General features: G+C 35.8%; 1 protein-coding gene across 16 annotated transcripts in view; it reads right to left on the bottom strand.

Annotated features, from left to right (window-relative positions):
• The window catches only part of Dys (Dystrophin), a 1,073,030-nt gene that overhangs the window by 26,285 nt on the left and 1,028,487 nt on the right, over positions 1–18,258 (bottom strand). For all 16 annotated transcript variants that reach the window (XM_083123868.1, XM_083123876.1, XM_083123873.1 and 13 more), the window contains 9 exons: positions 17,612–17,740; positions 15,270–15,400; positions 14,081–14,236; positions 11,979–12,115; positions 8,918–9,122; positions 6,218–6,303; positions 5,486–5,670; positions 2,349–2,491; positions 1,785–1,896 (listed from right to left, as the gene is read on the bottom strand). In XM_083123868.1, coding sequence (XP_082979994.1) covers positions 1,785–1,896; positions 2,349–2,491; positions 5,486–5,670; positions 6,218–6,303; positions 8,918–9,122; positions 11,979–12,115; positions 14,081–14,236; positions 15,270–15,400; positions 17,612–17,740 — 1,284 coding nt within the window. The remainder of the gene's footprint in view (positions 1–1,784; positions 1,897–2,348; positions 2,492–5,485; positions 5,671–6,217; positions 6,304–8,917; positions 9,123–11,978; positions 12,116–14,080; positions 14,237–15,269; positions 15,401–17,611; positions 17,741–18,258) is intronic.

The raw sequence follows: 18,258 nt of genomic DNA, 5'->3' as shown, positions 1-18,258 counted from the left end.
AATGTAATCTTGCAGAATAGAAGACACACTAAGATGGATTGAGAATGTCAAACAATGGAATTACAAGACTCGAAAGAAAAAGTAAAATATATAGAAGTCTGCAGATGTCTAGTGAAGGAAACCAAGGCCAACAAAGGGCTGTCGTGCTGGGTGGTAAAGTATTAAGAAATGTACTGATATTACTAAAAACTTAGAACTAACTACATGATTTTACTAATTTTGACTTTGAAGGAGGAAATGGAACAGAATTCACATTCAATTTATTTTGAAATTTCTACAATATACTGAGGGATGTGTAGAATGAACTTCTTGGGAAGCACTTAAACATCAACTTCTTTTCCTGTAGTATGCCCTTTAAACTACAGTGCTTTTCACAGTCGAGTTGTCTGTGGAGCGGGGGCTAGCACACCGGGAACTGAGTGCGCATCTGCCGGTATTTAGACACACAGCTGTACACTGTCCTTGGCACTGGGTGCATCAGTGCTTCAGTATCCAGATAGCTGGTGTAGTTTGTAAGTGTTTGTGAAGTGTTAAGGTGTTAACAAGTGTTTTAGGTGTTGTTTTACTTTATGTACTACTGGCACTTTCCTGCAATCCTAATAATGCCATGCTATGTGTACAATTTAAAACAATGGATTTTTATGTACGACTCTTATGTCATTACAAATTCTTGTCTCATGAGATGCTCTATTTTGAGCCCTTTGGTGAAAAAAGTATCAAGAATACTATGACATTGATGATGCCAGAGGGGTGGACGGACATACAATAGTTAACTTTAGGAAGTTTGAAGGCATTTTGCAGCAGAATTACCAGATGTTCCTGTTCTACACAGAGATAGTATTCGAAAATTTTTGAAAAACAAATTTAGAGAAACAGGGTCTGTTCTTGATGAAAAACGAATTTAGGGAAATAGGGTCTGTTATTGATGAGAAATGAAGGGTGAAACTGCACGTGCTTCCTGAGGAGAAACTAGATGACGTTGGAGCATGATTGGAACATACTTTTCAAAAATTCCTCCGGCACCTTGCACACGAAACAGACATTTCCTGACATCTACGTGGTGAGCTACCAAGCTTTTAAACCTGAAGTCGTACATGAGAAGAATTGAAAGAAAATATCGGGCGAGAAATTGAAGGAATTTCGGAAGAGGAACTGATACGTGTTAGTGAAAATGTTCTAAAAAGATGCCGTAGAACATTTCCAACACCTCTTGTGACACGGTAAGTTCTCATTTTAATTGTAACTGTCGTTGTAATTGTAGGAGATTATTTCATTACATAGCTAGGGGTTTCACTTACACAGATGTTGCATCCAGTTTGCTGGCAGATGCACTCTCACTGCCCGACACAATAGCTGCCACCCAATGGACAACTAGACCGTGAATCTTGCAGGCATGAAGATAATCCTCTACAATTGTATGTTGTCCCACATCTTGTCACGTTGATTGCACATAGACAGGCTTAACTTTTATTTTATGAATGGAGACTCTGGTCCTCGATAGTATAGTTTCAGTCCTGATGAAGAATGTAACCCCGCAAGATCAGTTCTAATCAAGTCATTTGTTGTTTTAACTTGCAAGACCTGTCCTATTTTTTAATGTTAAGGTTCTCAGCCTCATATGCAGTGATGGATGGAAATAGCTTAAGTGCTGACATACTCATTTAAAATATGATCAGTCAATTAACCATTTTGAATGACACATTGAAAAATTACTGTACAGAGAACTGACCTGCTACCAAATATGTCCATAATATATTAAATATTAATATACAAACTATCCTTACCGCTGTACAGTACTCCTGCATTGGATGAGTGAATTTATGATTCTTGGCCTTCCTTCCAGAGAAGAAACAGTTCTGGCACATATCGAAATTAAAACATTTCAAACAGCGGTATCTGAAATAAAGAAAAGAACATTATTTAAATTGCAACTTATCTCAATTCTATAAAATTATATATATTTTTAAAATTTTATGCAACTTCAAAGAATGTTTTAGAGAATAAATTATTTTTATACTTCATGAACTTCAAAATTATAATGATAATATAAAATTTTCAATTACATTTAAAAACTACTACATTCTTGTCGTAATGATATTTTAGTACTTCTTGCAGTGCTTTATTCAAGCTAATATTAATTATATCGAATTATGTAATGATGTCATTTCTATAGGTGAACAAAATTTTGCACAACAGTAGGTTGAACTGTTAAATAATGATTAAGGAAAACTATTCCAAACTTGTGCAATGAATTCAGACATTATGCATATTTTATATATTAAAAGCAGTTATTTAAGATAAAAAAAAATCATCTGTTCCTGCAAACGAGTGTGGTAAAGCTTACATACCTGAATCCTACAATTGGATACTCTTTACATATGTTGCACTTGGCCTGATGCTTAGCTGTTTCAGCTGCAGAAAGCCTATGGAGAACTGGTAACCATACAAGACTTTGAGGTTCTTGCTGTAACCAACTAAGGAAATGTACAGCCTGGAAAAAAGAGAACCATAAAGAATACGTATTTTTGCCACATCACATCATAAGTGCATCACAAGGAGCAATAACATTAAGAAGAGTCCGAACTGATGTCTGGAATACAGTAAATGAAATATTTAACAGACAAACTGCAAAACTTGGTGGGTGATTGTTCAGTTCTTGATGTAAAACCAAACAAAACCTGTGGTGCAACAGGCCCATTCAGGGCCAGGCCTTCCAAGTGCAATTTTTTTAGGTGATGTGTGATCAGTGCATCCAGTCACAGCAGTGATGTTTACTGGCTTTCAAAAACCATTTTATTTCGGAATGGTTTCCACCAAACATATGGATCAGATATGAGTGTGAGAAACAATTCCAAATCACTGCACAAACAACATTCAAAAAAGAATAAAACATCAGGCTCTAGTAAATACACAGATTTTTATGTATTTTTCATGTGATTTCCTGAAGAAAAGGTTAAGGCAATATGTAGAGATACAGTGCTATTTGCTGCAAGTAATTACTTATGAATTCAATTTTTTGGATGATAATAGTTTAATCTGGCATGGTTGGAAAAGTTTGTATTTTCATTAGCATACTTGTAGTGGAATGAGGAAATCAAAAGAGCAGGAATGAAATTAAGTGCAGCAAAGAGTGAGGTGCTAATAACAACAAGAAACAGCCAGAAATGAACCAAGAATAAGGATGGACATGGAAGAGTTGAGGGTAGTGGAGTGGAAGAATAGATGAGGAGGTAAACAGAAGAGGACAAATGGGTGGTGGACTATATCAAAGCATTCGAAGATTAATATGGAACAGGGATATACCTATGAAATGCAAGAAGGTAATATATAACACATACTATGTGTCGATAATTATGTATGGAGCAGAGACTTGGACAATGAGAGAGAGAGACAAAAGAAAGATTCAGGCAGTGGAGATGACATTTTTAAGGAGTATATTGGGGAAGACTAGAAGGGATAGAATAAGGAATGAGGAGATCAGACAGACAGCGGGGGTGGTGATAGAATAGATCAGGCACAGATGAGATGGTTCGGACACATGAAGAGGATGGGTGCAGAAAGACTACCAGTAAGAGCTTACAATGCACAAGGAGTGGGAATAAGGCCAAAGGGGATACCAAATGTCGATGGAAAGAGCAGATAGTGAAGAGTGTTAGGAAAAGAGGACAAGATTGGAACACCATGGAAAGAGAGGAGTGGTGGAAGACCAGGAAAAAATGGAGAGGCTTGACTTCTATGCCGATCCAGCCAGAGGCAGGAAACGGTGAAGGATGATGATGACTTGTAGTGATAAGAATATAAGAACATGGAAAAAGATTGCTAAGCACACCTTATTGTGAAAATTTTCCACCCCTACCCATTTAAGCAACTATTTTTCTCATAACTGCAGAAGTGACCACGAGCTGAACAATGAAACATCAAAACAGACTACACTGGTGATTATTGTTGTGGGGAGGAGGGGGACACACCACACTTATAGTTCTAGCTACACCAAGAACAAGAGACTATAAAATACTGAACTATTGATACAATGAATTTCAGCCTAAAAAGGCAAAAATAGGCATGAACCAACATTGTAGCACACTATAACATCTTTCCAATAGGGTTAATTTTGTATGAATCTGAACATCTAACCAATTTTCCACTTCCTTGCGAAGGAACAAAATAAGTTTTGTCCTAAATACATAGGTCTAGTTATTACACACAAATATAAGTTTATGCAATTCACTACATGAATTTTGAATTGGACGCAATTTTCAAATCATGCTTTATTTTCAGTATTTCTTTAGTATCTCTGTATTGTCTTGTCAGTATTATGCTTTGTTTTAAATAGGAAGAAAGAGTAATCAAAATGTACCATGTAGCAGTATGCAAAAATGCAGTAGATCTGTTACCTATCTACATTATTTTACATCTTTGAACCCACATCCACCACTTTCACACCTTAGAGCCCCTTTAGACAATCTCTATACTGATATATCATAATCTATCTATTATATATAAAAATGTATGTATGTATGTGTGTATGTGTGTTTGTTCCAGCAAAACTCTCGAACATCTGGAGCGATTTCAACCAAACTTGGTACACGTATCACTTGCAACTGGAAAGAAATACTGTTGGGGTAAGACACCCCTGGCACCCCTAGGGGTGGGGCTGGGATGGGGTGACATGTAAAAATAATCTAAAACAACCAATATTAGTGTGGAATCCATAGTTTTTGGGGTCGCTAAGATGAATAGTGACACTCCCAATGCCGTTCAACTCCAAGTTCATCACCTATCAGGACTGGGGGGGGGGGGGGGGGTGAAAAATAAAATGTCAAAAATGACCTACATTAGTGTCGAATCCATAGTTTTCGGAGTCTCTAAGCTAACTGGTTGTCAAAAATGACCTACATTAGTGTCGAATCCATAGTTTTCGGAGTCTCTAAGCTAACTGGTGAGAATCACGATGACCAAACTTGGTACACATATGACTTACAATCTGGAAAGAAATATGGTGGGGAACAGCTAGGGGTGGGGTGGGAAAGGGTTACATGTAAAAATAATCTAAAACGACTGATATTAGTGTGGAATCCATAGTTTTTGGGGTTGCTAAGATGAATAGTGACATTCCTAAAGCCGTTCAACTCCAAGACAGCCCTGGCACCCCTAGGAGTGGGCGTTGGGAGGGGTAAAAAAAAGTAAAAAAGTAAAGTGCTCCCCTGTGCTTAGCACCACGCCATGAAGGCGTATAGGGGGTGTGGGAGTAATGCCCCACACTTTCTTGATCCAGTTGTGGAATCCATAGTTCACACTCCCAATGCCGTTCAACTCAAAGTTCATTTTACACTATGGTTAGAATTCATTATTTTCCTGTCTAATAGAAGATTGGTATAAATAAATACCCGGGCAATCAGCTAGCGTACTATAAAAGAACTATAAATTAAAGCAGAGAGAGTGAGTGAGAGTGTATTTGAGTGAATGAGTGCATGTGTAAAATTACCTCTATCGTGTTCCTATCTTTCCCAGCCTTTTCAAAGCAGCTTCTTACTGAAGGTTCAATGTTTGAGCCACCGAATGCAGCCACCTCTCCCAGTTGCCGAGGAACTTGAATACAGTCGTGCAGGAGAAGTCCTAACTTCCGCTGATCCACTAAACGATTAGGATCAGCAATAAGGCGGAAAAGGTCTTAGAAGAAAGAAAACAAACTTGCGTTAGATATTTTTAGCAGATTATTGCAAATCTATTTACAAAAATATGAATTCATGCAGTTAGGTACTATATTCTTTACATCTGCCTATTCAATTTTTCATTTCTTTTAAATCCTTATGTCTAGAATAGGAAAAATTTAACTCTGAGCTGCCACAGTCTTATATGGTGCTTCATCATACTAATACTAAGTTTTAAGTGTCAAACTGCATCTTACTATTCAAGAGAACAGAGCTTATCAAACATTGTTCAAAATTAATAAACAATAAAAAACATTTTTATACATGATATCACCCGTCAAGAAGCTCGTTCAAGAAAAAGGCAATTTATTTTAATTTCCAAATCCTGACAAGTACAAAAATAACTGTGTTTTCCCAGACTTTTCCGGATATTTGGATGCATTATCAAAATTCCCTGACTTCATCATGACATTTCACTCATGGATGACTTCCTTGATGTGTCAGGTTCTCCAGCTCACTGATTATTAACTTTCAAGCAACAATATTAATAATAAAAAAGAACTTACATCTATATTTTTCTTCTAAGTGACCTTTACAAAGCATAACCATCCCAACTTTGAAAGACAACACTCGGATCTGGCCTGTGCGCTGGCTGTAAAGAATTAAAGAAATCAAATTACATTAGCTAATTGACGTGACCGATAGGTAAATTATTAGTACGTGTATACTCTATATATGAAACCTTGATCACATATGTGCTATTCTTCGATTGAATACAAACTAGATAAAACTAACACTGATTGATGATAACACTCCCTTCCTGCAGAATGATTAGTTTTATTCATAATTCAGGCCTAGTTATGAGAGAGAGAGAGTGAGATACACACACACAAAACAGTGTTTGCAATTAATACATGAAAAATGTGTGAATTCATGGCAGGTGGATGTAATTTTCAAATTTCCACATTGGATTTGTAGGATCTTATGTACACTACATAAGGTAATTGTAGTAGCACTGGTGTCAGTGAAGTACATACACTGATTTCCTTCACAGTTGATCCACCTTGGAAAGGTCCTACGTATAGTTTCTAAAGGGTTTTTCATTAAGGGTGCTCGAACTTTGAAATGAAATAAAACAAATTGTGTAAGTGATATCACCATGCTTTTACTTTTATTTGGAAGCCAATTCCATGACATTATGTTTTAAAAATTATATCAACCAAATGGCTGCCGCGACTCCGCTGGGTGATTCGAATCCTGGAGATCCAATTTTCGATGACATTCTCACACAAAAGTGGCTCAATTTCACCAATGACATGAGTTATGTTGGCCTTGAGAGCGGCAATCGTCTGGGGTTTGTCGGCATAGACCCTAGATTTCACGTAACCGCACAAAAAAAAATAAAATCTAATGGCGTTAAATCACAGGATCTGGGAGGCCAGCTGATGTCGCCACCTTGCGATATAACGGAGCCTTCAAACTTCTCATGCAACAAAGTCAGTGTATCGCATGCAGAATGGCACATTGTGCCATTCTGTTGAAACCACATGTTTGTCAGATCCATCCCATCCAATCTAGGCCAAATAAAATTTGTTAACATTGCCCTATATCGATCACCATTGACAGTGAGTGCGATTCCTTCTGCATTTTTGAAAAAATATGGACCGATGATTCCGCCGGACCAAAATGCACACCAAACAGTGACTTTGTCGGAATGCAGTGGAACCTGATGAATCTCCCGTCTTTTTCGTCGCTCCGAATCTGGCAATTCTGCTTGTTCACGAAGCTACTCAACCAGAAATGGGCCTCATCACTAAACATGATTTTTCGCCCAAAAGTAGGATCAGCTTCCAACTGGTCTAGAGCCCAGTCAGCTAATGCACGGCGCTGTCTATGGTCGTTGGGCTTTAGTTCTTGACTTAATTGCACCTTATATGGGTGAAGACCCAAGTTGCCACGCATAATTCGCCAAGTTGACGTCTGAGAAATGCCAAGTTCTTGCGCACGACGCGGAATGGACTGCCTTGGGCTCTCATGCACACTGTCCCCGACTGCTGCAATATTTTCAACAGATCTTGCACTTCGTTGACGCACAGGTGTTTTTTGGTCTACCATTGACCCGGTTGCTTCGAACTTCTTGATTAGACGGCGAATTGTTGACTCTGCAGGATGATCATGGAGACCATAAATCGGACGCAGCGCACTGAAGGTTTGGCAAATGCGTTGTTGAATCGTGTAGCGTTCCTTGATGAATTGTCAAGACTAACTGAGCACGCCTACTAAATATAACGGCTGCGTCACTCTCGGCTTGGTTATGCGCAGTTGCCAAACTTCGAGCATTACTATTGAAAAACCCTTTATTATCCTGAATTAATCAATATTCTGGAACGGATTATTTATTTATCCATGAAACATTTTTGTAAAAGTTCTATTAGTTTCTGTGACCATTACTACCATTGTTTCAGGAACTTGTTCCATAACAGAACTTTAAAAAAAAAAAAGATTTGTGGGTAAATACTCTATTCCAGCATATGAATTAGGTTCCACCCCCCACCCCCGAAACATGAATCCCAAATGAAGTTGTTAAAACTCACTTTGCAGCAGTTAATATGTGTTTGGAAGCAATTCTTTAGTACAGATGATGAGTCACCTTACTTCGCTCCCTTCCCAAATTCCAATGTTATGTGCATAGTTAAATACTTCAAAGTGTACAACACCATGAATAGTGTTATAACTGCAGTTTTCAAAAGTTATAAAAAATATGCAACATTTAAAGGCAGCAGACATTATTGCCTTAAAATTTGTTTTCATATTGATAAAAATTTATTTTTTAATGTATTTTCATGTAACCCCACTTAACATAGGCTAATAAAATCAAAGTTCCTTGTACATATTTTTTTGTATGTATATATTTTTAAACCTTTTCAACAATTATTTTGTATTAAATATGTATTATTAAAAATCAAGAATATCTTACACTACCAAGATGAAAAATTCTGAAATTTGATATTGGGTACTGGCAATTAATGTGTAAGGCTAGAGGTTAAGTTGAATTAAATACAGTTGAAAAGGAACTCATTAAAAAGGCACAGGCTCCTCTTTGAATTTACAAACTATAGAGTTCATTTTCAAAGTATGTTACAACATAAGAGGAACAAATAAATGGCTACACCATCAACAAATTTTATCCACATATTCACAAATAATACCAATAAGATAGACACGTAAGGAAATAAAGCTTATAACTTATAAAACTACTAACTTACCTGTCATATACATTCAACATCCAGTTGATACAGAGATCGAGGCATAACGGAACATTTACAAGAGCTGGGTTGTCTGCAGATATGAGTTCGTAAAGTGATGTGAGCACTGTCACCATATCAGGAACGTCAATGAGCTTATCATTTTGTGCCCGAAGACCATGAGAGTCAAAGCCTTCAAGTGCAGCACTCAGATTCAGAAGATCCACTGTAAACAGAAACAGCATATGTTTAACAGCAGTAACAAAATGCTTCTATATCCATTTTTATATTTACTAACCCATGTAGTCCATTTAATGATAGTCATGATAATTCAACAGGTGTAGAAAAGAAGAAAATGTGATGTCGTCTTATCTTGGATATTCTGACATTGTTAGAGAATTCTGTATGCAATGTCAAAATGTCCAGAAGAAGATTACATTGCTGTCACAACATAATTTACAATTGCAATTTTGAAAATTTAAAAAGAAAAATCTGTTACAGATGTGAAAGTTATATCATCAAGGTAAAAAAGGGCAGGGAAGGGGGAGGAAATTATTGCTTTAAATAATAATTTAATTAATAAAAATTAATCTATGTTTGCCAATGATAGATATTCTCCCTGATAAGTGTCAATCCACTACACTTTTTTAATTGTGTTCTTCCATTATTAAATCTTTCTAAATATCTGTTCCCTCCTGTATAAGATTTCCAAATGCTTATTTCTTTTTTTTTTTAGTATCTTCTAAGAAATTATTTTGCTCCATTTTGAGAGCCTATTGGTTACTTATATAATATAAGTTATATTGTTTAATGACTGAAGGTGAAAGCACTTGGGAATGATTGCATCATGTGCTATTAATTTTGAAAACTGGAATTAAATCAACAACAAAACAATATGTATTTTTAGTAGACCCCTTTGAAACCTACTCACAGAGCTTTCATCATCAAAAACCAGTGGCAGTTGGCAGCTAGTATGATGGGTAGTGCTAACGTGATCAAGAAATCGAAAAATTTTTGCTACCATATGTCATAGAAATCTAATGAAAGAGGTAATTTTAATGGAACTTTGTTTACTAAAATTGCAGGCAAGAATTCAGAGTTCCTAAGATTGATTTATTTTACTTTGCATTTGTACTACTTTTGGCTAATTGCGAAGATAAGGATGAGTGAACACTCACAAAGAACACCCATGCCCAGACTGGGATTCAAACCCATGATCCCTGGCATCGTAGCACATGCTGTGCACGGAGGTCGACTTGAGTTTCTAGGAAAAAAGTGATATGATGAAATTGATGAATGGACAGTCACAAACATCCATGCCCAAGCTGGGATTCAAACCCGCCGGGACCAACATTATTATTGTTGTTGTTGTTGTTGTTGTTGTTGTTGTTAGTAGTAGTAGTAGTAGTATCAAAGATGTTATTGTCCTCGTAAATTATGTAAAAAGGGAGTAGAAGTTGGTGCTAAAGCATTTGTGTTCGAACAAACTATTTCAATTATTATTTCAACATGTTCAATTTCACATTAATAATGGAAAACAAGCACACAAACTATTTTTGAAAGACAGAAAATGCTTGATAAATTCATTCCAAATATTATTCTTTTTTACATTAACATGTATAACTTTCATACACGACATATGTTTCACATATATGCAACATGGAGCGACATGGACACTAAATTGTGTACGTATTCAAAGTTTTCTATACAACATACTCATATATTATTTAAATACATTACACAACAAATTCATCCATCTTCACAATAAACCAACAGCAAAAATTATATAAATTGTCTCTCAAATGTGAACGTTCTCTTTCCTCAAAACAATTGTTCCTGCATTTAAAACAAAATCAATTAAGACAAGTGTTATTTCTCTGTCTGATATTTACAATACAATGCATTATGGAGAACAATGAAATAATGCGAGCGAAGCAAGCAAGAACATTTTTGGATCTCATTTTTTGCAGGCTGAAATCAATATTGATTTAATAGGGTGCAAATAATTTCATGGGACGCCAATGCATTCTCCCTTTTACAAATTTTGTGCCTTCCCGATGGTGTAGTGGACATCATCACTTTGTGATCAAGGGGTCCCAGGTTCAATACCTGGTGGAGGCACATGGCACAGTAGTTTGGATCCCACTTTAAACTGTAGGTCCAGCCCCGATTAGCCTCTCTGTGCATAAAGTTGACTTAAAACTACAAATCAATCAATCAATTTTACAACTTTTTCCATTTAGATAGTTCGGCGCACAGGGCCGACTCCCGCCACCCCCTACCTATGGTCATAAATTTGATAAGAATAAGAAAAGGAAAAACTGCGAGTGAAGCGAGCAAGAAAAATTTTACGAAAATAATTTGCATAAAATGTGAATAGGATATGGGTTAATAAAAGTTGTAATTTTTAACGTCTACGGAGAAAAATTCAAGGAATTCCCGGTGAGTAGCCACCCTGTAATAATTGCAGCCATTGTCATTCACTATGAAAGTAACATGTTCAGATGCAAATTTCATTATAATGTAAATTAACAATCAAAAAATGAGGATGTTTTTATTTTAGAACACAAACCAAATTTGTTGTTTTCATTAGTTTTTCTGAAATCTTTATTTGGAAAACCCAAAATGGTGAAAAAATTCAACAACAGTAGAATTATCATCTTGCGAGTAAAACTTCCTACTCAAATCTAAAGATTTCAATACCACTGTGATAAAACAAATGAGCACATGCATGTGTTTTACTTATATTTCTGGCATATAATACATATATATATATATATATATATTTGTTACACTACATTATAGAATATTTAAACCTAGCAAATTTTGACAGGTACCTGAAAGATGCTCCTGCTTCTTTACTTTCTCCTATTAGGGAAAGTTAAAAATTGGCTTAATACAACTGAAATATTGTGTTGTGTAAGAAAATATAATGTGTACCAGAAATAAATAAGTATAACAGCAAAATACATTAGATATGCATTACATCAATAAGCAAGGTTTGCTATATCTCACCAACCCAAAGTCTCGTTAATTTAAAATGAGAAGTAAAAGCTACAGTAGAGAAAAATGCTGTACTTACTACATAATCGTTTTTGAACTGTGCGTAGCTTCATAGCTGTTCTGTATGCTGAAAATCGAACTTCATTGAGATCAGCAAGTGAATTCATCAGCTCAATCATTTTGGGATGGTCCCAGTGGGTAGTCTCTGTCTGATGACTGGAAAAAAGTGTAAAAATTTAGCAACAATTGCAGCATGAAACTTGAAAAAGCACACATATAAGAACAGTATTTCACTTCTCAATAGCATCAAACATACAGATGCTATGAAGCCAATTTCCAATTAATGAATATAGACACATTTAGAACACCAGAACAGCACTGGAATCCATAATAATGTAATATTTAAACTAATTCATGTATTGAATTTCTCACCTTAAGTTTGACTATGAATGATTTGTTATAATTTTATCAAGTTTAACATCATGAATATTAAGAAAAAAAAACAAAGAAAATTCATGAACAGAAATGTAAAAAACGTAAAAATAATTTAAAATAAGCATAAGTAGAGTTAAAGTAGCTAGACCTATACAAAACTTATAATATATTATATTCCACTGATTGTTAATTGAAGGTTTCTTCTCTTAGAAATTTGCCCGCTGTGTTCATTTTTTAAACATGCATATTGGATTAGAAGAGGCTCTTTGATAGCATAGTATTTACAATGTCACCTTGTAACCAAGGGGTACTGTGTTTGATTCCTGGTGGAGACACATTGCATAGTGGTGTGGATCTCATAGGTTCAGCCCCAATAAGTCTACCTGAGCATGAAAGAGACTTAAAGAAAGAAAAGTGGTTGTAAAAATAAAAATAAACAAGATAAGTAGTAAGAAAGAAGAAAGATTTCGTAAGACATAGAAAGGAAGGTGTATATCTAGTCAAAGAAAGACAGAAAATTAGGTCTGACCTGATACCAGGGGTATCAGTAAGTATCGGTTGGATTTTTTTTCGCAGATACTACCCGATACCAAAGATTTTGAGTGGCTAGTGTGTCCTTTTCAAAGGTTCGTTCACCTTTCCTTGTGACAGGTTGGGGTCCCGCACAAGAATTCCATATACATTTCCGAAAATAATGCATCCTCCTGGGAAGCAGATGACAAGATCAAAGGCAGGACTCAAGTGAAAGTGCTGCACCGAAAAGTGACATTGAAGGCATGTAACTGCCTGGTGGTCAACCCTATGTGGAAATAAAAGAAACCATTCATTGCCAATTGTTGCTCGCAAACTCGTGGGTTAAGAACGTGACGTTTTCAAAACTAGCGTTATTATAATGCTAGGCTCATGAGTTCCTGGGAAAGGGATGAATGTCGTGTGGGAGGGAGGGTTGTGGATATTTTTCTTGTGCTCTACCCTTCTGTGTGACTGCTGCCCGATGGTGACACTGCAGTGACTTGCTTTTATTGCAAATGACAGACAATAATGGACAGCAGGGCATATACAGAGCTGCCAAATGAGCATCAAATATATATCTGTTTTGTGTACATTTTTACCTCGTTTTCCTCCCTCTCCAGGTTAATCCAAACTATAAGAATGATCTTTACATTCGCATTTATTTTGCATTCCTTTTGCAAGCTTTAGGCTATACGCACTACATAAATTTTATTTTACACACAATTACTTTCTCTCCTCTTAAATACATGTATAATGAAATTGGGGATCATGAAATGAAGCAGGGACATTATAATAATCCACCAATTTTTTCAGTGTATCTGCAACACTTTAACAATGCTTGCAACATTTAAAAAACTACTTCTTCTTTTGCATCCTCTGGGGGTAGAAAGAAGTTTACTTAAAATGTCACAGTACATTTTAAGTGATATAATGCTATATGAGAATAATTTTGGAGTATTTAATATCATTAATAGAATGTGAAGTGATCAGTTTTGTGACTCATAACTAGCCTTTGATATTTTAAACTGGAATTATACAAGTATCGGTATCAGCTCAGCCCTACAGAAGAGAAGCAAGTAACGGAAATATAAGAAAGAAAGTTTTATTAATAAGTAATTTCTGAATATTCCCGGGAAAGGTCAAGTGGACTCCATGTATGCATGTGGGCAATGTAAACACTGGCCTGAACGAAAACGTAATGTTCGAGAACTAACTGTAAAACACGTTACTCACTTAATGTAATAAGGCACTTTGTTAGGTGTGATTGCTCTTTCCCATGGATGTTCAACTGACGCTGATAGGAAGCCCTGATTCTGCGGTGTCCCCTCCTTCCCAAAATCATTGAGCTGCTTGTATCTATCGTCTACAGCTATTTGAAGGAGCTTCCACCTATTTAGACAGGAATGACATAAAATACATATTAAACACACATTTTATATGGTTTATGATATTTAGATGGTCAGATGTTTGTGTATATTATACTTCTATATGTGGTGTGATTGATTCTGAATAAATTTAACCATATTAGTTAGTTAGTGATATAAAGATTATATCTGTGGAAACATCAAACAATCATTATAATATCAGATTGGTCAATATGTATATTAAACAAAACCAAGAGAATACTAACTAAATTGATATATTCGTATTCTTCAAATACTCTACATATTCAATAAGCAATAACTGAATGGTGAAATGTATCTTAAGTTCATTTTGTGAGAAAATGTATATCAAGAATAATTTAACTCACTTCTTCACTCTTTCCTGCTGTCCTGATTGATTGATTCATTGATTACTTAGCTTTATTTTATTTCGCTTTTCATGCCACTTTCGGCTAATTTAACTCACTTCTTCACTCTTTCCTGCTGTCCTGATTGATTGATTCATTGATTAATTAGCTTTATTTTATTTCGCTTTTCATGCCACTTTCGGCTAATTTGAGAAGATGGGGACGAATGATGACATGATGAATGGACACTCACAAGTATCCATGCCCAGGCTGGGATTCGAACCCAGGACCCCTGGCATCATAGCACGATGTGCTAACCACTTCGCCATGGGGGCCGGCTTTTGCTGTCCTGATTTATGAGCTTTTCACCAAGGCTCGACTCCTGGTTGGGTATGTATGTGTGAATGTATGTTTATGTATGCTAAAATGTACAATATGATTGCATACATTATAGTATTTTACATTGGAGATTTATAAATGTATCTGTTGAAGGTCTTAAATAAATATTTACTTTGTAGATTCTTAACTATTACTTTTGCTAATTAACTTAGAATGGCACTGCTACTGCAATTTATATTGCAATACTAAAATATTCATCATACATAAAAGATATCAGAGATCTCTTTTTTGTAAAAGTGTTCCTTTGGGCAGATGAATCTAGTTCTTTTACTATAGTAAATACCGAGGTCTTACCTAGTATTGAGATCCTCTAGCCGGTTGAGGTTGATATGTGAAAGTAAAACATTATTGGAAGTAAACCATGCTGCTTGGTCATTAACATCTTCAACATTTCTTTGGATTGGCCCTAATCTTTCGCTAAATTTCTGGAAGAAAATAAAATTACAAAGTCAGTACACACACTGTTTATCCATTAGTATAACAACTGACTATATAATTAAGTATTCAGGTTCATCCAAACTGTAAACCTAGTTTCTTCCTAAAATGTTAATACGAATCTAGTTCTTATCCTGTAGTAAATATTTCAATATTGCAATTATTTCAATTCTATCTGTATTATATGCAAGTCTATGAGAACGATGTTATGCATTTTGCCACATTTAACCCATTTTGATATCCTAAAATCTACATAACCCATATAGTATAGCAGTTATTTTGGGTTGTAGCGAATCAAGGATAACAAGCGAAATTCAACAACCTGAGCAGTTATTGAGTGTTTCAGCTATGAAAGTGCATAGAAATGTGGTGAAAAATATGTTACTGTGCACACTAGCATATGCAGGATTTTTCGGAGGGGACTGGAATTGTACAGGCATTCTAGGGGAGAGCGGAGTGATACAGAATAAAATATTTCGTAATTACCATTTTAAACCTTCGTTTTAATGTTAAAAAGCGAAAAAATCGGGGGTCATTTTAAAGGGAAATTGTATTTACAACTTTGATTTTCATTTTACTGCTTTCATGTGAAAATTTTTATTTTCTCAAAATTTCGGGAAGGGCTGTAGCCCCATCACCTTCCCCTTGCGTACGCCAGTAACCGTAAATGGTCCAACCATGGGCCAACTATCTTACACCTTTAAGGCAACCAACAAATAGAGGCTTTGCAATAGGAGACAACAAGTTTGAGATTGAAGTCGGGTCTATTGCTTCATTATATGTGCCTTGCCGAATTAACCAGCACAAGTTACCTCCCATCATTTTAATATTGAATATAAAGAATAAACTTGTGCTCACTTGTGGACAGGTGTTACATCTCTTGACTGAAAATATACTTCATTATTATCTAGTCCCACCCCTATTTCTAAAATTTCACATAAAGAGATCTATAATAAGCTATTTCTGCTGCAAAATCTAATGTTACTTCTACCTTGGGTCCTATCATGCCTGCATTTATAAATGTGTAGAGACCAGCGGCCTTCTCGAGAGGCCTTCTACATATATTCTATCTCAGTTATAACTTTTAGGCCAAGTTTTTAAATATTTATTACCAAATTTCAAATATCCGATTTCTTTAGTTTTGTGACTCTCTTCAAAGCATCCTCTCTCCACGTTGGAGATGGAGGCCCGGGATTGTAGTCCTCCCTAAATCCGCACATGAGTCCTACCGTCATGATCCTTAATATATTTAAGAATTAGGAACAAGGGGGTAGGGGAAAGGGGGGGTCGAACGGTTCCGTCGAGACCCCCCTGGAAAGTTGAACCGTTCATTTCAAGTTACAAAAAAGCTTATTATGTTTATTGTTAATAACATAAAGACATTTCATTTAGTTAGTATTCAAACAGAATAACTAAAGTAGAAACTAAGCTAGATAAAAAAAAATGAGTGTTAATCGATTGATTTGCATTATTTTACTTCGCTTCTTGTGCCACTATTGGCTAATTTGCGAAGATGGGGATGAGTGATGAATGGATACTCACAAACAACCATGCTTAGGGCGGGATTCGAACCCGGGACCTCTGGCGTCGTAGCGCGATGTGCTAACCACTCCGCCACGGGGGCCGGCAAAATGAGTGTTAAATGCAGGATTCGGGTCAGAACTTGATGCTTCCTTATTCTATCATTTAACCCAAATAATAAATGGTTCCACAGTTTTCAAAATTTCAAAAGTTTGAGTTCTATGTGAGAGGCCACACAACATAAACTTTAGGAGTAAAATTTTCCCCTAACTTTTAAAGCTCTTCTTGAACGAGGCCTTTAAAAGTTAATACAATAACTATGAATTTTAGTACACTAATTGTATGGAATTTAAAAAGAATGGAAAACCATTGTGCTGGATATTCACTAATCTAGTGAATCGAATATTAAAGTCTCCACATTTAGGCCTATATAATAATAATAAACACTTGGAGCAAAATTTTATTTTTAATAATTTATATTAGTTACTATTGTAAAATAATTATAACGGTGGTAAAAATAATTATTGTCATTATTTCTCCTAATTAAGTTTTGTCAATTGCCTGACCACCTACAAAAATTTCTGGCGACGCCCATGATTAGGAACGATCGAATTTGCTCAATGATCCACATATAAATGCTCAAAATAACTGCCAGGCTTATTCACATACGGAACACCTACCTGAAGCTGTTCTAACATTTCCGCTGCCTCAGTCAGATCTGCCGGACTCTGCCAACTGCTCTTCATAGCTTCTGCAGCAGAAAGTCGACTAGCCAGGTCATCCATGTGTGTCTGGAACAGCCTCATTTTCTGCAAAAAAACAGAAACACTTGTTAGGAGATCATATAGCGCGCCATTAACAATTCAGGGACACTGTTAACAAGCAACTGTCAGCATGCGATTCTTCCAATTATTTACGACACCATAACCGCATGTCAGATACAACTGATATAAGCTTTTGACTAATGGTAAACGCGACGACTGGACAGGTTTTCGCCACGACTCCGAGATGTAACTGACATGTTAGCGTTCTGCAAACTCATTTATGCTTTGGATTCGTATCATTTGGTATTGTGTACTGCAACGAAAAAATGCGACTTTTTTTTTATCATCATGCTGACTCCCGAGCTTTCTTAAAATATAGTCCAAACAAAAGAAAAACAAACGTCAAAATCTAAAAGCTCTACTACTAAGTTCTTTGAATGATGATAACGGAATCTGGAACAATTATTGAAAGTAATGCTGTATATTTTGATTTTTTTTAACAAATACATTATTAATATTTAAAATCTCTTACAAATAATTCGAATTTAGAACACTGGTGACAG

This window comes from Lepisma saccharinum, chromosome 6 (genome assembly GCF_977018435.1).
Source record: "Lepisma saccharinum chromosome 6, izLepSacc3.1, whole genome shotgun sequence".
In the NCBI taxonomy this organism is placed as follows: Eukaryota; Metazoa; Arthropoda; class Insecta; order Zygentoma; family Lepismatidae; genus Lepisma; species Lepisma saccharinum.
The sequence above is the reverse complement of the archived record's forward strand: the minus strand, read 5'-3'. Positions and strand labels throughout refer to the sequence as shown.